At 45.0% G+C, this 22728-nt stretch overlaps 1 protein-coding gene across 4 annotated transcripts in view; it reads left to right on the top strand.

Annotated features, from left to right (window-relative positions):
- Positions 1-5262, top strand: part of LOC141139954 (major facilitator superfamily domain-containing protein 8-like) — a 91939-nt gene extending 86677 nt beyond the window's left edge. For all 4 annotated transcript variants that reach the window (XM_073626600.1, XM_073626603.1, XM_073626599.1 and 1 more), the window contains one exon: positions 1021-5262. In XM_073626600.1, the coding sequence (XP_073482701.1) occupies positions 1021-1086 (66 nt within the window). In that variant the 3' untranslated portion in view covers positions 1087-5262. The remainder of the gene's footprint in view (positions 1-1020) is intronic.
- The last annotated feature ends 17466 nt before the right edge of the window (positions 5263-22728 follow it).

The raw sequence follows: 22728 nt of genomic DNA, 5'->3' as shown, positions 1-22728 counted from the left end.
ACTTCCTTCCTGTCACATAATGACCATATTTGCTCATGTGTAAAGTCATCATGCATCATGCATCATTTTCTTTGAACTGCAAATTTCAGACCTTGATAATGGCAGAATAAGTTATGTGATTGCTATCAAATCTGTTAGGCTTCATTCAGACATTTGTGGTCTTGTATGGTGTATTTGAATGCGCAGCCATAATGGACCAAAAGAAAGCATCTGCATCATTTTTGCCAATGCAGAGGTAGTGTGTTATTGTGCATGGTGGTGGCGGCCTGCAATGCAGGAATTTTGTTTTGGTGCAGTGGGATGCCATTCAAAATGAATAGCATTGCAATCCAGTAATGCAGGCTTGATGTGGTACCACACGTTGCAGTAATGCACAGGTTTTACCATGCATTACCATAATGCATATGTGTGAATCTGGCCTTGAAAGAATCCTTTCCAGAGAGAAATGGTGAGGCTGCCATTACTAACTACATATACTTAAAGTGATTGATTGGCTGGATGTCATGCTTGACCCCTGGCTTTATTACTTTGAGTCACTAACCTAGTATTTAGATCATGACATTTCTGCTATGTTCTGGACCAGTAACTCCACAAGTATTGAAGCCAGAGGGTCAGAATAATAGGCAGCTTTGTAGTAATATTTTTAGATGGAGGTCAATGATAGCCCCTGTACTTCTGTCATTAAAGTAAAGCTGTCATGCTCCCAGATCTGCCATTGTTAACTTTAGAGTAAGAGTGCAGTTAACACACCGATTTAATTTGGTAGAGCTTGGATTTTATGTAAAAATGCTTGAAATTAGCAGTCCTTGGACAAGATTTTAACCTTAAAAAGGAATCCTAGAGTTCTATATGAAAATGTTTCTGAATATAGAAAAATGAAATATATATATATATACTGTATTGTTACATATTCTATATATAGATACTGGACATCTTTGTTAGAATTCCAAAATATTCTGTTGTGCTGTGTTATCCAGATACAACATGGGATGCTTTTACACCATTATTATCTATTTCTAGATATTGTTCAGCTTATCATACAAGTACCTCGTGGAACCTGCCCCATTGGTGACTGAAACTTCATGAAAAATAAAGAAATTGTCTTTAAATCAAAAGTGCTCTGAGGTTTCTTTTTACTCCATTTATCAAGGATCATTGTAGTGACTGGAAGCTGTTAACTGCTGAAAGCCATCTGCTTGCCTCACCTTCATGAAATTTGAACTCTATGATTTCTTTATTCTCTGTGATCATCAACAAGATACAGCAATGGACATACTTGTCGTATGTTTTTCAGAGTCAGAAGCCAGTAAGACAATGTAAAGTGCATGTGACAGATAGCTACTATTTGCAGTTGGGAGGTGAATTTCCATATGTGGAAGCAAGCTTTTTCTGTGAAGTAGCTGCACAGTGACAAGAAGATGGTGTACTCCTCTAACTGACTTGAAGAGAATGTAGTCCACCCATTAGAGATGACAGTTTTACATTACTTACTTTTTTCCATGTAAAATATTAATAGTGGCTACTCACCATAGAAACAAGCAAATATTTGCCTATGTCTTGTGTTTTATAACAATGCTATTTGGTACTCTGTTTCTTGCACTATGACTGTGGATGCTGGCCAAAAAAAAAACAACCCCTCTACAAAAAATATATTCTGATAACACATATACAAACCATTTTGCAACTTTCAGAAATGTTTACATCCTTGTTTTAATGGGAAACATAATATCACCTAGAGGTAGTAGCAACACCAAGACAACACCTCGAACTTGCTATGTTCCTCAAACCATTCTTGAATTCATCAGACCAGGCCACCTTCTTCCATGGTTCAGTTCTGATGCTCAGGTGCCCGTGAAAATGGGTCTGCACGGGTACCCTGACCGGTCTGCAGCTATGCAGCCCCATATGCAACAAACTGAAATATTCTTCTGGTGAAGAATATTTATATAATTTTCACATTAACAATAGATATTGTTTTAGGTATTATTTGCGCTGATTGGCTCTTTATTAACTTATGCACTGTGTGTTCTGACATATTTCTATGGGAACCAGCATTAACTTTTTCTGCAATTTAAGCTACAGTAGCTTTTCTTTTGAGTCAGACTACACGGACCAGCCCTTGCTCCCCAAGTGTATCAGTGAGCCTTGCCCGCCTATGACCCTGTTGCCCATTCACCTCTTTTCCTTACTTGGATCACTTTTGGTAGGTGCTGACCACTCCATGCCAGGAGAATCCCACAAGAGCTGCAGTTTTGGAGATGCTCTGACCCAGTTGTCTAGCCATTACAATTTGGCCCTTTGTCAAAGTCACTCCAATCCTTATGGTTGCCCATTTTTTTCTGCTTTTAACACATCGACTTCAGGGACAATCTGTTCCCTTGCTGCCTAATATATCCAACCCACTTTCAAGTGCCATTGTAATGAGATATTCAATGTTATTCACCTTACCTGTCAGTGGTCCTAATGTTATGGCTGAACGGTGTATAGGCCCAGTGTGGTTGCTCAACCTGGTTATATACAATCAGGTCAAAGAGATATGTACCATTTTCACACATAACTCCACACTGTACTCACCATCTTGGCTTCACCATTCTTCACTTGACAGATTTATGTGGATTAGAAAATTCCAGGTTTGATTTAGACACCCTTCTCCCACAGCTTCTAGGTTTTCATGAGACTGAATTACAGAACTCAGTTGTAATCCCGCTGTCTAGTGAAATTCTGGAGTTGCTATTTGAACCACTTCATTTCACTGGTTTGACTAAGGCTGGCCATACATGATTCATTTATTTTCGTTTAACCAGAAGAAAAAAAAAAAAAAAAAACACTTCCCCCTTCCACACATTCTACGTGGATAGGGAATTCGCTCCCGCTAAGCTATCGTATTCTTCTGGTGGAGAATACAATGATTGTTCATGAAAAACCCAACAGGCTGGTTGTACACAAGTTGATTGATAGACCAACTGTGTACAACCAGTTGGCCCATACATTGATCGAAATTCATCCGTTCACTGCTAAACTGGCCAAATTTCGATCCATGTATTCCTGGGTTAATTATAAGGTAAGCAAGTATGGGGCAAGGTCCTGCTTTATATAGGTTTGGGATCCCTAGTCAAAATATTGTCACTTTTCGTGAAAATTTTATTTGAGTAGCTCTTTCCTCCCCAGCGGCTGTTATAGACCTTCTTTATTTTTTTTCTTTAGTTATTTGATATGTTGCTCAACAGGAAAATGCTGTTGTATATTTAGTTATAAATAGACACTGTTGCCTTTTCCATTCAAAGCAAAGTAGAAGTACTTGTGCAAAACACTCTCCCACTTTATACTCACCTACCCTGCTTCCACTGTCACAGCCACCAATAAAATAATTGGTGTCAACTAGTGTTGGAGTTCAGTGGGAGCAGTGGTGTGGTCTTCTGCGTCATGTGACAGTGCTCTGACCTAGCGATTGAACATTGGGTCCTAGCCCTGGATCATGAAAGGAGGTCAGATTACCCCCCCCATACCAAGAAACATTGGATATTTTTCAGTGGCAGCCACAAAAGAAAAGGAACAGCTGGGGAGTGCTGGAGAAGTGAGTATAAAGGGTCACAAGTGTAGCATAAAACATCAAAAAGAAATGCTTGAAGGAAACCGTTCATGAGGGAAATGCAGGGGTGTCATGACAGTTTTTGTTTTGTTTTTTTAAGCAAATTCTGGTTTTCTGGCTGATTTACTGAACCACTGACTCTGATTCTTTCTGACTCAAAATTCCTGATCTGCATACTTCTTTGGATCAGGTCAAGTACTGGGTCAGCTAAAGCAGCCAACGAGCATTCACAGGAAAGGTCGGCAATGACAATCTCTGTAATTCTTTCATGACATGTTTTTAGTTTTGTCTACGCTTTCTATAGATAAGGGTGTGAAGACACAGACCAACTTCTGAAAGATTTTTCTTCCCCCACAGTCATAAACTTGCATGCTTGGATTTAAACCAAGTCTGTAAATATCTTGATTGTAGAAAGGTTTTGCCTTTTGGTGTAGAGTCTTTTAACTTACTAGTATTTATTTGTAACATAGGTGATATGACCTTTACTAGTATGCAAACATCATGCTTTAGTGACATTTAGATGTATTTGTCACTCGGAAGACTTTATGTCAGCAACAGAAAATGAAACTAACAAATCAAAAACACATGCACACTACAAAGAGAATCAAAGGATACTTGAATATTTATATCAAATCTGTAAATAACATTTTAGTTCTCTCTAATGTTCCAGAATGTTTTGTCTTGCACAGTATTACAAAAGTCCTATTTTCTGACAATAGTTTTACTATAATTAGTAAAATGTCTTACTCCTAACTGTTGTAACCCATAAGAAATCAATCTGGAATTCACACTGGTACAGGATGGATTTTGATTGATTCCTATGGATTAGCATTTAATGTGACCCTGTCACATAAGTAAGAAGACTACAGCAAGCACATGTAAAGAAAAATGCCATTGAATTCCTCTCCGTTGCTGACAAATGGTCCACCGGGATAATTTCAGGAGTGTTGATCTCCCGGGTCCCCCGCAGCTCTCACTGGTTCCTCGCACTTGCTGCCATGTCACCACTGTCTCTGTACTGGGGAGGTCAGCAGGAATCAGTGAGCAAACCAGGGGAAGCAGGTATATTTTTTTGACAGGTATGTGCAGGCTTGAGATGTTTTACTTATATGGAAGGGTCACGTTAAATGCTAATCCATAATCCAGTAAGAGCTTTTAAGTCAATACAGCATTGTTGCTCAACCTTTGTCAGTTTGTGAGGCACGGTTTTCTATTTGTTCATACGGTATAGTATTTTTGTTGAATTTATTAGCCTTTTCAACTTGAATAGGGTGTTCCTTCCCCTTAGCTTTATAAGTCACTTCGTCAATACAAATATTACTTCCCTCTTGTCGAGTACTTCAATGAAGTTTAAATGTACACACCTCAATTAGGTATTTTCATCATGCTGATGGACACATTTTTGGATAGTGGTGCATGGATTCCTCAACACTGCAAAGTTCTTTGTTCCCAGCAGATTTCTACAATACAAATTTGGAGGTTTGGGATACCCAAAAAAATAAATAAATGGATTATAAAATTTGAATGTGTGGTGATGGTGGTCTTTTGTTTGATCTTTTTATTCCTAAAAAGCCACATTTGATTTAAAGATAAAGTCTTTCATGTGTTTTCCTGTTATACCTTCTATTAAAATGTCAAAGTAGGTTAAAACTTACATCTGACAATAACTGCAACCAAATTAAAGTGATATTAAAGCAAAACTAAAGGGAAGAATATTCATCTATGTTCCAACAGTCTGACATCCACTAATGCCGCGTACACACGGTCGGACTTTTCGTCTACAAAAGTCCGACGGACGCCAACGGACTAAAGCTGGCTGACAGTCCGATCGTGTGTGGGCTTGCCCAGACTTTCAGCGGACTTTCAGCAGACTTTTCCAGCCTCAAATCTGACGGACTTTGGATTTGAAACATGCTTCAAATCTTTACGTCGTAACTACGCCAGACCCAGAAATCCGCTCTTCTGTGTGCTAGTCCGACGGGCAAAAACCCACGCTAGGGCAGCTACTGGCTATCAACTTCCTTATTTTCTTCTGGTGAACGTCATCACATACGAATCCGTCGGACTTTTGTGTGATCGTATGTAGGCAAGTCCGCTCGTAAGAAAGTCTGCCGCAAGTCCCACAAAAGTCTGTCGAACGTCTGTCGGACGTCTGTCGGACAGGCTGTCGGACTTTTGTAGACGAAAAGTCCGACCGTGTGTACGCGGCATAAGTGTCATGCTGGCGCCTTTATTCCCCCCCCAGGCTTCTTCTGGGTGACATTCTTTGGCCATCTTGATTGGCTTGTGCAAGATGGTGTCACTCCCATTCTGCAATAAAGGCCTGTATGTTTCCAAAAGCCTCCCTTAGGCTACTCCTCCCTTCTCTGAGCTATTAGGCTGACTGGGGATTGCACTGTCCACTGTTAACTCTTTCCTGATCTATGCCCTGAGGAAGCCCCAGTCACTGGGAGGGCGTGGAAGGGGACAACCCCCCCCCCAAAGGCCAGGAGACCTGCTGACATACCAGAGTACACGCTGGTGTATGGCCCCCTATGTGGATTCTATGAACGTACTGCCAAATGAATAAGCCATGGATCACAGCCAGTGTATTGGCAGGTCTGCTCTGGATGGCGTACTAGCAATTCCATAATAATAGAGAATATATTTTTCCTCTGTATCGATCGGAGTGGTGATATAAACACCCGCACACCTAGTCACTCTAACTTTGCTTGATTCAGCTGTTGCATATGTCCTATTAGGCCGTAGGGCAGAGGTATCCATGTTACCAGCTGCCCTTATTGGTGCTCAGTCAGGGAACCTCATAGATGCACAGATCTCAGTGGCTAATATATAGATATATATATACAGTGTCTCACAAAAGTGAGTACACCTTTCTCATTTTTTATAAATATTTTATTATGTCTTTTCATGTGACAACACTGAAGAAATGACACTTTGCTACAATGTAAAGTAGTGAGTGTACAGCTTGTAACACAGTGTAAATTTGCTGTCCCCTCAAAATAACTCAACACACAGCCATTAACGTCTAAACTGCTTGCAACAAAAGTGAGTACACCCCTAAGTGAAAATGTCCAAATTGGGCACAATTAGCCATTTTCCCTCCCCGGTGTCATGTGACTTGTTAGGGTTACAAAGTCTCAGGTGTGAATGGGGAGCAGGTGTGTTAAATTTGGTGTTATCACTCTCACTCTCATACTGGTCACTGGAAGTTCAACATGGCACCTCATGGTACCTCTGAGGATCTGAAAAAAAATATTGTTGCTCTACATAAAGATGGGCTAGGCTATAAGAAGATTGCCAAGACCCTGAGCTGCAGCGCGGTGGCCAATACCATACAGCGGTTTAGCAGGACAGGTTCCACTCAGAACAGGCCTCGTCATGGTCGATCAAAGAAGTTAAGTGCACATGTTCATTGTCATATCCAGAGGTTGTCTTTGGGAAAGCTGTAAACTCATAACTTTACATTGTAGCAAAGTGTAATTTCTTCAGTGCGTCACATGAAAACAGTGTTATTACCTGTTAACTACTTTTTCCAGGAATCTTCCAGGATGGCTTACAGAGAGATAGGCTCCTCCCACCTAGCACAGGAAACACATGATCCACATCATAAAAGCAGCACACATGTATTAGCTCCTCAGTATTAACAAATAACCGAAGGCTTCAGAATAAGCAATCATTAAACCTTCATTAGTGTAGCTTCATCTTTACTGTTTTACACTGCTAATCACCAACCAAGAAGGGAGGGAACTTGAAGATTCCTGGAAAAAGTAGTTAACAGGTAATAACTGTTTTTCCAAGTCACCTTCCAGGACGGCTTACAGAGAGGACAAAATAGGATTACCTGATCAGGGCGGGACCACAGCCTGCAGCACTTTCCTGCCGAAAGACTGATTTTGGCTGGCAAACAGATCCAGCCTGTAATGCTTTATGAATGTCTGGAACCTGGACCAGGTTGCTGCCTTGCAAATCATGAGGGGAGACGCTCCTGCCCTTTCAGCCCAAGAAGTAGAAACCGTTCTTGTGGAATGAGCATTTATTCCTAACGGAGGTGTCCGGGATGCTGCTTTGTATGCCTCCGTGATGGCCGATTTCCTCCACCTTGCGATGGTATTTTTAAATGCCCTTTACACCTGTTTGAACCTGTAAACAACACAAACAGGCTGGTGGAACGTCGCCATTCCTTGGTGCGCTCTATGTAAGCGATCAAGCATCTCCTGATATCTATCTTATTAAATGCTGCCTCCTTGTCATTTTTAGGATCTCTGCAAAATGATGGTATCACGATCTCTTCTGACCTATGGAAGTTAGATGGTACTTTGGGGAGAAACGCCGGGTCCAGCGAGAGGATAATCTTGTCTTGCAAGATGATGCAGAAGGGCTCAATCACTGAAAGTGCCTGTATCCCCCCAACCCTCCTAGCTAGGGCCACCAAAACCACTGTTTTCAAGGTTAAGAGCTTTATGGGCAGTTTGTCTATTGGCTCAAATGGTGTTTTACAAAGACTTTGCAACACAGTGGATAAGTCCCAGGGAGGGAACCTCCTTGACTTGGGGACCCGCTTACGGCTGATGGATGCAAGAAATCTCTTGACCTGTGGCTCTTCTGACAGTCTTTGATTTAAAGCCGATACCTGCACCTTAAGGGTACTGACTGCCAGATTTAGATCTGCTCTGGCTTGGAGAAAATCTCGGACCGCCGGGATCATGGCTCCTGACACTGTGTTATTGAGCAGGCGCCAAGCCCCAAATTTTTTCCAGATTTTATTGTAAATTGCGTTAGTAGACGGCTTCCAGCTGCTAAGAATGGTATTGATTACTTTTGCCGATAACCCTCTCTGCTTTAACAGCTCCCTCTCAGAAGCCAGGCCGTCAGAGAAAGAGAGCTTGCTTCTGGATGATTCACCTCTCCCTGATATGAGGTCTGTCCTGTAAGGCAGTCTCCAAGGCTCTGTGATGCTGAGTCTTAGTAGTCCTGAGAACCAAGACCTCCTTGGCCAGAATGGTGCGATCAGGATTAGCTTTGTGCTCGACACTCTTATCTTCCGGATAATCTTTGGAATGAGGGCAAAAGGTGGAAACGCATACACCAGATTTGCCTCCCAGGACTGGGATAGGGCATCTAGGCCCAAACTGAGATGATCTCTCTGTAGGGAGAAAAATTGCTCCACCTGCCTGTTCTGCCTTGTAGCAAAAAGGTCTATTTGTGGGATTCCCCACTTACTGTGGTAATATTGTCCGAAAGGACCTGCACATGTCTTCCCCTCAGAGTCGGACCAAAGGCTACTAGAGCCTTTAGAACTGAGCTCAGCTCCTTTGCATTGGAGGAGAGGCTGGCTTCCTGCCAGTTCCAGACCTCTTGGGCCATCTGTGCGCCTGAAAGGGCTCCCTACCCCTGACCGCTGGCGTCCGTCGTGACCGCCAGAGGGATGAGTTGGGACCAAAGTCGACCTGCAGAGAGATTTGTAGGGCTCAACCACCACTCTATTGAGAGTTTTACTTCCTGCGGGATCTCTGTCTGACTCCGAAGAGATTCCTTCCTTCCATCCCAGACAGAAAACATGAATGCCTGAAGTGCTCGAGTATGGAATTGTGCCCACTGGACTCCTGGGATGGCAGCTGTCATCAATCCAAGTCATCAATCAATCCGATTTCTTCCATTCCTGAAGTACTGTCTCTTTTAGGGACATATGTACCGGAAAGGTTCTGCTCTGCTTAGGCTGAAGGCCTGCATATAAAAGGTCATGTACAGACAACTCCTGGTCCTCTGGCTCCTGCAGCTCCAGGGTGTCATATATAGCCTTTAATAGTTCCTCTGTTTCCTCTGCAGGAAAAAGGGATCTTTGAACCTTGCTGGGTCTTTCCTCATTACAGTCCCCCTCCTCAAGCTCTGAGGCTGACTCTAAGCTCTCCTCCAATACTCCGTGCTGGTGGGCTGCCCGTGCCTGGGTCAGGACCATTGGCCTAACACTAGTACTGGTGTCAGAAGTACAGGGGATAGGTTCAGCAAGAGCCTCCTGCTCTCTGGGTTTAAAGGACTGTAAAGTCTGTTTCTACTTTGATGAGCTTGTCTATACAGTCCCGACATGCACTTTTCTTCCACCCATAAGGCATTTTTCTTGGTGCACATCAGGCACCTTTTTCTGCGTGTCTCTGTTTTGCTATCTCTGGGCTCTGGGCTTTGTCCTGAAATCAATCAAATGACAAACGCCAGCACATTACTTCCACTGAAGACAATACCCGTAACAAAAACACCCTGTGGATAACAAAAATTCTTACCTAAGAACCTTTTTAAAAGTACCCACCACGGGAGCCTATGCTAGTATGTGCAACACCTGTCCACACTAAGCATAACAATAAACAGGCTCTGGAAGAAAACACAACACCCCCTCTGCCCCCCCCCCCCCCCCCCACAGGAGGATAAGAAAAGGGAAGGAGCAGTCTGCCCCCTATTTTCTTACCTTAGGGCCCAAATCAACGGATGGCGCCTCCAGACCTGCTTCCATGGATCCTGGTTTCTCCATGCTCCTGGAAGCCTTTGGCGCCATTTTGCTATTCGGGCCTTTATATAAGGAGGTGTGGAGAATCCGGGGCGGCACTGTGGATCCGACGCCGCCCTTCGGCACAACCCTGTTATCGACAGCTAGGGCTTCACTTCCCGGCATCTGGGTGTATGTATGGACGTCAGGAGGCCCCTGCCACCTAGCACGAAGGCCGGAAAAATAACAAACATCTGTTTGGAGTTCCTGACTGGCCGGAGGAAACACAAATACTGATGGGCTAATACATGTGTACTGCTTTTATGATGTGGATCATGTGTTTCCTGTGCTAGGTGGGTGGAGCCTATCTCTCTGTAAGCCATCCTGGAAGATGACTTGGAAAAAGATATAATAAAATATTTACACAAATGTGAGGGGTGTACTCACTTTTGTGAGATAGTGTATATGAGGTATTTTTAGTTTTGGAATAGCGGCTGAGCATTCCACAGAGGGACTTCTCAGCACCTGGCCATTAAATCAGAGAGGGGGAAGTTGGGCTAGGTAGAGAGGTTGTATGTGGTGGGTCTGGGGATCAAAGGTGGTGAGGGGGCTGGGGGAGATGGATGGGAGGAGAGCATCCTATAGGGGGGTTTGGCTTTTGTACTGCTTTTATAACTATATACAGTACGTCCATTAAAAAATACCTTTTGGTAGCTTGAGTAGGTGCTTTGTGGTGTTTTTGTTGTACATATGTTTTTTGAAGGCACCTCCCCTAATATTTGGGTAAAAGCTCCATTCTGATACGCCACTCCCAGGATCTGACAACCTTTGGTGTTGTTTTTTTTTTTTTTTTTTTAAAGGACAATAAAGGCCTTCCTGTTTGCAAAAGCCTCCCCTACTCCTCCCCCTCCCTTCTCTGAGCTAATAGACTGACTGGAAATTGCACTTTTCACTGTTAACTCTTTACTGTAATGACTGGATGTTCAGGGAAGCAGAACTGAGAAAGCAGAAACCAGCAGCACTGAAAGTTGCAAACTGCAAGTGCTGGGGTAAGAATTTTAACAAATAGTTTGCTAGGGACTTTATATTTTATTGTGCTCAATGTGTTACGCTAAACAAAACACTGAGGGTTTAATGCTACTTTAAGAAACATCCTCCCTGGGCACAAAGTTAGTAAATAAGAGTCAATCAGGGGCATATTTAACTATTTCCCATCCGCATGATGTCATATGACATGAACTTTAAGATTCTATATCTGGATGATGCCTTCAGCTACCATTTCCCTACACTGTAAAAGCCATGCTAGCGCACGCCCCCCTTTAGCGCCTCTCCAGGATCTCCCTTTCTATCGTGAAGCCAGAGATCCGATCCGGCAGTGGGGTTACCACAGAGCTCTATGACCCTGGGAGGCTGAAAGTGGCATCGCTTCCGGCTCTGGCAGTTGCAAACTCTGCCATTTTTTCCCTAGAAACAATGTTTTTTTTTTAATCTCATGCTTTCCAGGGTAGAGGAGATATCTGGGGTCTTATAGACCCCAGATGTCTCCATAAAGGGGACCTGTCGTGCATTATTTCTATCACAAAGAATGTTTACATATCTTGCAATGGGAATAATAGCTGTCAAAAAAATACTAAAGAAAAAGTTTAACGTGCCCCCGGCACTTGCATGCAGAGGCGAACGCATAAGTAGGTCACGCCTACATATGTAAACGGTGTTTGCACTACACATGTGAGGTATCGCCACTAACATTATAGCAAGAGTGATAATTCTAGCACTAGACCTTCTCTGTAACTCTAAACTGGCAACATGTAAAAAATCTTAAAGCATTGCCTATGGAGATTTTTAAGTACCATAGTTTGGCACCATTCCGCGACCGTGCACAATTTTAAAGCTTGACCTGTTGGGTATCTATTTACTCAGTGTGACAGCATCATTACAAAAAATTGGGTTATATATATATTGTGTTTTTTTTTTTTTTACATTAAAATTCATTAAAGTGTATGTTTTCCCAAAAAAACTCCATTTGAAAAATCACTGCGCAAATACTGTGTAACATAACAACAACCATTTTATTTTCTAGGGTCTCTGCTAAAAAACCATATATAATATTTTTGGGGTTCTGAGTGATTTTCTAGCAAAAAAAAAAAGATTTTTTACATGTAGGAGTGAAATGTCAGAATTGGCCTTGGTGGGGAGTAGGTAATGAAGACGAAGTTGAGTACAATCCAGTAGAGGTGGGGAACGAGGGGGCATCTACCCATGCTGAACACCCAGCACACTGCCCATCACCCCCAATACACAGGGTTATTGGACTAGAGAAGCATCACATATAGTAAATACAGCCAAGTCCCAGGTCCCAGATAGGGGTAAAGGAGCAGTATTACAGTGCCTTGCAAAAGTATTCACCCCCTTGGTTTTTTACCTATTTTGTTACATTACAGTCTTTAGTTCAATGTTTTTTTTAATCTGACTTATATGTGATGGATCAGAACTTAATATTCTGAGTTGGTGAATTAAAATTAGAAAAATATATACATAAAACTATTTTTCAGAATTAAAAAAAATAATTGGCACGTGCGTATGTATTCGCCCCTTTGTTATGAAGCCCGTAAAAAGCTCTGGCTCAACCAATTACCTTCAGAAGTCACATAATTAGTGAAATGATGTCCACCTGTGTGCAATCTAAGTGTCACACGATCTGTTATTACATATGCACACCTTTTTGAACGGCCCCAGAGGCTGCAACACCTAAGCAAAAGGCACCACTAACCAAACACTGCCATGAAGACCAAGGAACTCTCCAAACAAGTAAGGGACAATGTTGTTGAGAAGTACAAGTCAGGGTTAGGAAAAAAATATCCAAATCTTTGATGATCCTTAGGAGCACCATGAAATCTATCATAACCAAATAGAAAGAACTTGGCACACCAGCAACCCTGCCAAGAGACAGCCACACACCTCAAACCGTGCAAGGAGGGCATTAATCAGAGAGGCAGCACAGAGACCTAAGGTAACACTGAAGGAGCTGCAGAGTTCCACAGCAAAGACTGGAGTATCTGTACATAGGACGACAATAAGCCGTACGCTCCATAGAGTTGGGCTTTATGGCAGAGTGGCCAGAAGAAAGCCATTACATGCAGCAAAAAACAAAATGGCACGTTTTGAGTTTGCGAAAAGACATGTGGGAGACTCCCAAAATGCAACTTCTTAAGTGGAATACAATGACACATCTTTGAGAACCGTGTTAAATTTGGTGTTATTGCTCTCACTCTTTCATACTGGTCACTGGAGGTTCAACATGGAACCTCATGGCAAAGAAAGAACCCTCTGAGGATCTGAAAAAAAGAATTGTTGCTCTACATAAAGATGGCCTAGGCTATAAGAATATTGCCAAGACCCTGAAACTGAGCTGCATATCAGGGACCATAAATCAGACCGCGACAGAAGTATAGTTAAATCACACTTGTTTAATAATAATAATAATAATAATAATAAGGTAAACAGAGTAAGTGTAGTCAAAACAAGCCAGAGTTCAGTAACAGGATTGGGTAGTCAGCCAAGCAAATGTCAGAGAGCTGGAGATAAACGTAGTAGTAAAGCAAGCAGGATCAGGAGCCAGAAGGAACGTCAGCCGAGCAAGTCTTCAAAAGGAACGCAGGAGAAAGTCTCTGTGATGGTGACAAAGGCGAAGGCATAGATTAAGTGAGCTGGATGACTTTAAGTAGGCAGGACTGACGAGCAGAATCAACAACAGCGGCCAGCTAGCTCAGAGAAGGAAGGGCTGAGCCTAGCCCTGACAGTACCCACTCCTCAACGACCCCTCTCCCTCGGAGGACCACTGGACTTGAGGGGAAAACGTCTATGGAAATCATGGAGGAGGACAGGGGCATGTACGTCCAAGGATGAGACCCAAGAGCGTTCCTCCGGACCGTACCCCTTCCAAAGCACCAGGTACTGTATGCACCCACGGAACCTACAGGAATCAACAATGGACTGTACTTCATACTCCTCATGGTTCTCAACCTGTATAGGGTGAGGACGTGGCACCGAGGTGGTAAAGCGATTGCACACCAAAGGTTTCAAAAAAGAGACCTGAAACACATTTGAGATGCGCATACTAGGAGGAAGGTCCAAGGCGTAAGCCACTGGGTTAACCCTGCGAAGGATACGGAAAGGCCAAATAAACCGAGGTGCGAACTTCAAAGAAGGAACACGAAGTTGGAGGTTTTCGAGACGACAGTCAGACTCTGTCCCCAACCTGGTAGGAAGGTGCAGGCAGGCGTCTGCAGTCAGTATGGAGTCTGTACCTGTTGTTAGCATGTTGCAAAGCCTCCTGAACTTGTGCCCAAGTGGAACGAAGACTAAAGAGATGCTCCTCTAACACAGGAATACTCTGCGGAACAAACGAGTCAGGCAACATGGAAGGTTGGAAACCATAATTCGCCATAAACGGGGACAATCAGGAAGCATTATTCAAGGCACTGTTGTGAGCAAACTCTGCCCACGGTAATAGGTCTAACCAGTTGTTATGATGGTCAGAAATATAGCAACAAAACTATTGCTCCAAGGACTGACTGGCTCGTTCTGCGGCCCCATTAGACTGCGGGTGATACGCAGAGGAGAAAGCAAGCTGAATTCCCAACTGTGCACAAAAGGCTCGCCAGAACCAGGAGACAAACTGACTACCCCTGTCTGAGACAATTACCTTGGGTAGCGAAAGATCTCCCGAGCAAAAATGGAAGCCAGTTCCTTAGAAGTGGGCAACTTCATAAGTGGAATACAATGACACATCTTTGAGAACCGGTCAACCACCACAAGGATAACAGTGTTGCCTTGGGAGTTGGGTAACTCCACAATGAAATCCATAGACAGGTGGTCCAGGGCCTCTCTTCATTGGGTATGGGTTGTAGGAGGCCCACACGGAACAGGCAGCTACGAAGGCAGTTACATCAGCCCATAGACTAGGCCACCAGAATTGTTGGGAAATGGCCCAAACGAGTTGATTCTTCCCAGGGTGGCCAGCTGCCTTGGGAGAATGGCAAGTCTGGAGCACGCTAGTACGGAGACTCTCTGGGACAAAGCAGCGGTCACAAGGTTTCTCAGGAGGAGCATGGACCTAAGCAGCAAGAATTTTGTCACCCAAAGGAGAAGTAAGACTGGTGCGAACCGTAGCCAGAATACGATCAGGAGGAATCACAGGAACCGGAACCGACTCCAACCTGGAAGTAGAGAAAAATTGTTGTGACAAGGCATCAGCCCTTACATTCTTAGTACCGGGTAAGAATGTGACATTGTAATTAAAAATCGACAAAAGAGCCCATCGCGTCCTTCTGGGAGAGAGGCACTTAGCCAAAGACAAGAATGTGAGATTCTTATGGTCAGAAAGGATGAGAACTGGCACAGTGGTACCTTCAAGGAGATGTCTCCATTCTTTCAGGGCTAAAATGATCACCAACAGCTCTCTGTCACCAATCTCATAATTACACTCTGCAGGTGACAATTTCTTGGAAAAGTAGCCACACGGATGCATAGCGCTCTTAGAGTTATGACGTTGAGACAGAAGGGCGCCAACTCCAGTCTCAGAAGCATCAACTTCTAGGATAAAAGGCAACGTAGGATTAGGATGTGCCAACACAGGAGCAGAAACAAAGACAGCCTTGAGACTCTCAAAGGCCTTAATGGACTCCGGAGACCAAATCTGTGGGTTACCGTCCTTTCTGATCATATCAGTCAGGGGCTTGACCAGAGACGAAAAGTTACAAATAAACTTCCGATAATAGTTGGCAAAGCCCAGGAAACGCTGCAGAGGATGTAAAATCACGGGTCGGGGCCACTGTAGGACTTCTGAAAGTTTCTCTGGGTCCATTAAAAAACCAGCAGTGGAAATGATATAGCCCAGGAATTTAACCTGTTCACGATGGAACTCTCACTTCTCCGGTTTACAATAGAGATTGTTTTCTCTTCGTTTCTGAAGCATACGACAGACATCTGTGTGGTGGCTCTCCTGAGACTTGGAAAATATGAGGATATCATTGCGATAAACCACCACACATAACTGCAACAAATCTTGGAGGATAGCGTTAATAAATTCCTGGAAAACTGCCAGGGTGTTACAAAGGCCAAAAGGCATTACGAGGTACTCATAATGGCCTGTTCTGGTAATAAACGCAGTTTTCCACTTGTCGCCCTCCTTAATCCGCACGAGATTGTATGCTCCTCTCAAATCAAGCTTCATGAAAACCATTGCTCCCTTGAGGCGGTCAAATAACTCTGTAATCAACGGAATCGGATAGGCATTCTTAATCGTGAAATGACTGAGACCCCTATAATCAATACAAGGTCTCAGTTCACCGCTCTTCTTCTTCACAAAGAAGAAACCAGCAGGAGACAAGGATTTGCAAATGAAACCTTGAGAAAGTGCGTCTGCAACATACTGCTCCATGGCCTTATCCTCCAAGACCGACAAAGGGTAAACCCGGCCACGAGGGGGTATGGCACCAGGTTGAAGGTCAATTGCGCAATGATAAGACTGGTGTGGAGGCAAACTACCGGCTTGACCTTTGTCAAAGACATTGCTAAATTGCGGTACTCCTCCGGCAAGGAGGAGAGTGAAGAGGTGCACAGGACCTTAGCTACCTTCTGGAAGCATGTCTCACTGCATTGTGGTGACCAGGTGAGAATCTCAGCACGGGGCCAATCAAAAGAGGGGTTGTGCCTCTGTAACTAAGGATAACCAATAACCTGCGGAAACCTAGGTGAGGAAATAACTTGGAATTGGATTATCTCATGGTGAAGAGCCCCTACGGCCATGGACAACGGAACTGTCTCATGAGTCACATGGGCAGACTGTAGAGGTCTCCCGTCAAGAGCCTCAATGGCAAGTGGAGTGTCACGCAGCTGCAGCTGAATCAAGTGCTGTAATACAAAGGCAGCATCAATGAACAGGCCTGCAGCCCCAGAGTCAATTAGAGCCTGTATCTCGATGGACGACTCAGCCCAAGAAAGGGTGACCAAAACCAGGGGCTTATCCTTCTGGATAACTGGTGACAAAACAACGCCACCTAAGGTCTGTCCATGACCGGACCTCAAGGTTCGGGCGTTCCCTGGACGGGTAGGACAAGACTTAAAAAAGTGACCTGCCTGGCCACAATAAAGGCACAATCTCTCCCTCCTCCTAAAGGCTCTCTCATCCGCAGAGAGACATGTGAAGCCCAAGTGCATGGGTACATCTTCACTGACCGACTCGGTACCAGGAGGCATGGGAGGTGAGGGAGGCACGGATGGGACTGCAAAGCTCGGAGGCAAATGTACAGGAGGCTTCCGCAAGCGCTCCTTAAAAGAGAGTCTTTCTCTGAGTCTGGAGTCAATAAGGATGGCAAACGTGATCAACCTCTCCAGCTCAGTGGGTATATCTCAGGCTGCTATCTCATCCTTGATGGAATTCGAGAGACCATGAGAAAAAGCAGCAATGAGGGCCTCACTGTTCCAAGCAACCTCTGCTGTCAGAGTACGGAATTCAGTGGCGTAGTCGGCAACAGTTCTCGTTCTCTGTTTGATGGACATGAGGCACTTGGCAGCAGAAGCGGAGCTTGCGGGAACGTCAAATACCCTTTTAAAGGAGGCCACAAAGTCAGTGTAACTCAAGACAACAGGTTTTTGCGTCTCCCATAGAGGGTTTGCCCAGGCCAAGGCTCTCTCAGAAAGCAAGGATATCATGAAACCTACTTTGCTCCTGTCCGTGGGAAACGCCTGGGGCAGCATCTCAAAGTAAATCTCAACCTGGTTGAGAAACCCTCTGCATTGAACTGGATTGCCCCCAAATCGCTGGGGAAGTGGAGCGGAACTAGACATACCTTTTATAGAGGTAATACTCGAGGTGGGTGCCTGCACAGAGACTGGCGCAGCAGCAGGGACGGCCTGCAAATCAGGTTGTACCAGAGCAGCCACAGTGGGAGACTCCAGGTAAGCCGTGTGACTCAGGAGTGTTTGTAACGCTATGGCAAACTGATCCATGCGGTGATCTTGCTCATCCAATCTGGAAAATATATTACCAACAAGTGGATTGACTGTATCTTCTGAATTCATGGCCTTCGCCTACTATCAGGGACCATGAATCAGACCGAGACAGAAGTATAGTTAAATCACACTTGTTTAATAATAATAATAATAAGGTAAACAGAGTAAGCGTAGTGAAAACAAGCCAGAGTTCAGTAACCGGATTGGATAGTTAGCTAAGCAAATGTCAGAGAGATGGAGATAAATGTAGTAGTACAGCAAGCAGGATCAGGAGCCAGAAGGAACGTCAGCTGAGCAAGTCTTCAACAGGAATGCAGGAGAAAGTCTCTGTGATGTTGACAAAGGCGAAGGCAGAGATCAAGTGAGCTGGACGACTTTAAGTAGGCAGGACTGATGAGCAGAATCAACAACAGCTGGGTAACTGTGGAAAGAGATGGGAGCTGACAATTAGCTGACAGCTGAGCGGCCAGCTCAGAGAAGGAAGGCCTGTGCCCAGCCCTGACACTGCAGCACGGTGGCCAAGACCATACAGCAGTTTACCAGGACAGGTTCCATTCAGAACAGGCCTCCCCACGGTCGACCAAAGCAGTTGAGTGCACGTGCTCACCATCATATCCGGAGGTTGTCTTTGGGAAATAGACATATGATTGCTGCCAGCATTGCTGGAGAGGTTGAAGGGGTGGGAGGTCAGCCTGTCAGTGCTCAGACCATACGTTGCACACTGCATCAAATTGGTCTGCATGTCGTCCCAGAAAGAAGCCACTTCTAAAGTTGATGCACAAGAAAGCCCACAAACAGATTGCCGAAGACAAGCAGACTAAGGACATGGATTACTGAAATATGTCCTGTGGTCTGATGAGACTAAGATATATTTATTTGGTTCAGATGGTGTCAAGCGTGTGTGGTGGCAGCCAGGTGAGGAGTACAAACACAAGTGTGTCTTGCCTACAGTCAAGCATGGTGGTGAGAGTGTCATGGTCTGGGGCTGCATGAGTGCTGCCTGGGGAGCCACAGTTCATTGAGGGACCCATGAATGCCAACATGTACTGTGACATACTGGAGCAGAGCATGATCCCCTCCTTTCAGAGACTGGGCCGCAGGGCAGTATTCCAACATAATAACGACCTCAAACACACCTCCAAGACGACCACTGCCTTGCTAAAGAAGCTGAGGGTAAAGGTGATGGACTGGCCAAGCATGTCTTCAGCCCTAAACCCTATTGAGCATCTGTGGGGCATTCTCAAACGTAAGGTGGAGGAGTGCAAGGTTGCTAACATCCACCAGCTCTGTGATGTCATCATGGAGGAGTGGAAGAGGACTACAGTGGCAACCTGTGAAGCTCTGGTGAACTCCATGCCCAAGAGGGTTAAGGCAGTGCTGGAAAATAATGGTGGCCACGCAAAATATTGACACTTTGCGCCCCATTTGGACGTTTTCACTTAAGGGTGTACTCACTTTTGTTGCCAGCAGTTTAGACATTAATGGTTGTGTGTTGAGTTATTTTGAGGAGACAGCAAATTGACGATGTTATACAAGCTGTACACTCACTACTTTACATTGTAGCAAAGTGTCATATCCTCAGTGTTGTCACATGAAAAGATATAATAAAATATTAACAAAAATGTGAGGGGTATACTCACTTTTGTGAGATACTGTATATGTGCACATAGGTGCCCACACACATATGTATAGGTGTGCATGCGCACACACATGCCTATGCCAACACGAACTGTATATAGTAAGGATTGTAGCCATCTACTTACCCTATGACAGAATTAGGAAAAAAACCCATGCCCCCCCCCCAAATCCATACCAGGCCCTTTGAGTCTGGTATAGATTTTTAAGGGGAACTCCATACCAAAATTAAAAAAAAAACTGCGTGGGGTCCCCCCAAAATCCATACCAGGCCCTTTGGGTCTGGCATAGGTTTTAAGGGGAACTCCACGCCAAAATGTAAAAAAAAATTAGCGTGGGGTCCCCCCAAAATCCATGCCAGATCCTTATCTGAGCAAGCGGCCAAAAAACATGTCAAAAAGTAAAAACCACAATAAGCCGAAAAGGGTCAAGTATGGACTTGGGGGGACCCACGCTGTTTTTTCCCTTGATTTTTCATCTATATTGCCAGGAGACGGCAATAAATTACAGCCTCGAGCAAATTTATATGACATTTTTTCCTTTAGAAATGTAATTTTGCTGCGGCACTGTTCTACACATCACACAGATGCGCCACTTTACATGCAGACTAAGGGGACCCGCCCAGGCCTGATATTTAAAGGAATATTTCATGTTTATTGTTTCCTATAGTTACATAGTTACATAGTAGGTGAGGTTGAAAAAAGACACAAGTCCAACCTATGTGTGTGATTATGTGTCAGTATTACATTATATATCCCTGTATGTTGCGGTCATTCAGGTGCTTATCTAATAGTTTCTTGAAGCTATCAATGCTCTCCGCTGAGACCACCGCCTGTGGAAGGGAATTCCACATCCTTGCCGCTCTTACAGTAAAGAACCCTCTACGTAGTTTAAGGTTAAACCTCTTTTCTTCTAATTTTAATGGGTGGCCGCGAGTCTTGTTAAACTCTCTTCTGCGAAAAAGTTTTATTTCTATTGTAGGGTCACCAGTATGGTATTTGTATATTGAAATCATATCCCCTCTCAAGCGTCTCTTCTCCAGAGAGAATAAGTTCAGTGCTCGCAACCTTTCCTCATAACTAAGATCCTCCAGACCCTTTATTAGCTTTGTTGCCCTTCTTTGTACTCGCTCCATTTCCAGTACATCCTTCCTGAGGACTGGTGCCCAGAACTGGACAGGAACTGGTTTCACTTTAAGCATTATTAAAATCACTGCTCCTAAAAAAAACGGTAGTTTTAAAAACTTTTTTTTGCATTGATACATGTCCTCTAGGGCAATACTCTGGTCCCCATACACTTTTTATGGCAATAACTTGCATAAAAGTCTTTAAAATGAGCACTTTTGTTTTTTCATGTTAGTGTCCCATAGACTTTAATAGGGTTCGCATGTTCGCTCAAACCTTTTGCCTGTTCGCATTCTCTGGTGCGAAGTGAACCGGGGGGGTGTTCGGCTCATCTCTAATCTCCACCCTAAACAAACCCCCCCACCAACTGGCCTCTCCACCATAAACAACCCCTCCTGCCTCTCCACCTAAGCAAACACCCTTGCCACTCCACCCTAAACAAACCCCCCCTTCCTACCACACCACCTTAAACAAACCCCCCCTTCCTGCCACTCCACTCTAAACAAACCCTCCTCCCTGCCACTCCACCCTAAACAAACCCTCCCATCTGCCTCTTTACTTTAAACAAACCCTCCCCGCCACTCCACCCTAAACAAACCCTTTCTCCCTGCCACTCCACCCTAAACCCCCCTGCCTCTCCACCCTAAACAAACCCCCCCGCCACTCCACCCTAAACAAACACCCCGTCCCTGCCACTCCACCCTAAACAACCCCCCCCGCAACTCCACCCTAAACAAACCCCCCTGCCTGCCACTCAACCATTAACAACCCCCCCACCTGCCACTCCACCCTAAACAAACCCCCTCTCCCTGCCTCTCCACCCTAAACAAACCCCCCTGCCTGCCTCTCCACCCTAAACAAACTCCCCCTGCCTGCCACTCCACCCTAAACGAACCCCCCCTGCCAGCCACCCCACCCTAAACAACCCCTCCCTGCCTCTCTACCCTAAACAAACCACCCTTCCTGCCTCTCCACCCTAAACAAACCCTCCCTCTCTGCCTCTCCACCCTAAACAACTCCCCCCTGCCTGCCACTCCACCCTAAACAATAACCCCCCTATTCCTGGCTCTCTACCCTAAACATAAAACCCTCCCTGCCACTCCACCCTAAACAAGTAACTCCCCTGCCTCTCCATTCTAAACATAAAACCCCTCCCTGCCTCTCCATGCTAAACAACCCCCCTGCCTCTCCACCCTAAACAATAGCCCCCCTATCCCTGCTTCTCCACCCTAAACAATAACCCTCCTTCCCTGCCTCTCCACCCTAAACAATAACCCCCTTCCGTGCCTCTCCACCCTAAACAATAACCCACCCCCCTGTCACTCCACCCTAAACAAACCCCCCCTTCCTACCACTCCACCTTAAACCCCCCCTTCTTGCCACTCCACCCTAAACAAACCCCCCTCCCTGCCACTCCACCCTAAACAAACCCTCCCCTCGGCCTCTTTACTGTAAACAAACCCTCCCTGCCACTCCACCCTAAACAAACCCTTCCTCCCTGCCACTCCACCCTAAACCCCCCTGCCTCTCCACCCTAAACAAACCCCCCGGCCACTCCACCCTAAACAAACACCCCCTCCCTGCCACTCAACCATTAACAACCCCCCACCTGCCACTCCACCCTAAACAAACCCCCCTGCCTGCCTCTCTACCCTAAACAAACTCCCCCTGCCTGCCACTCCACCCTAAACAAACTCTCCCTGCCTGCCATTCCACCCTAAATGAACCCCCCCTGCCGGCCACCCCACCCTAAACAACCCCTCCCTGCCTCTCTACCCTAAACAAACCCCCCTCCCTGCCTCTCCACCCTAAACAAACCCTCCCTCTCTGCCTCTCCACCCTAAACAACCCCCCCCCCCCGCCTGCCACTCCACCCTAAACAATAA

Source organism: Aquarana catesbeiana, linkage group LG04 (genome assembly GCF_042186555.1).
Source record: "Aquarana catesbeiana isolate 2022-GZ linkage group LG04, ASM4218655v1, whole genome shotgun sequence".
In the NCBI taxonomy this organism is placed as follows: domain Eukaryota; kingdom Metazoa; phylum Chordata; class Amphibia; order Anura; family Ranidae; genus Aquarana; species Aquarana catesbeiana.
The sequence above is the reverse complement of the archived record's forward strand: the minus strand, read 5'-3'. Positions and strand labels throughout refer to the sequence as shown.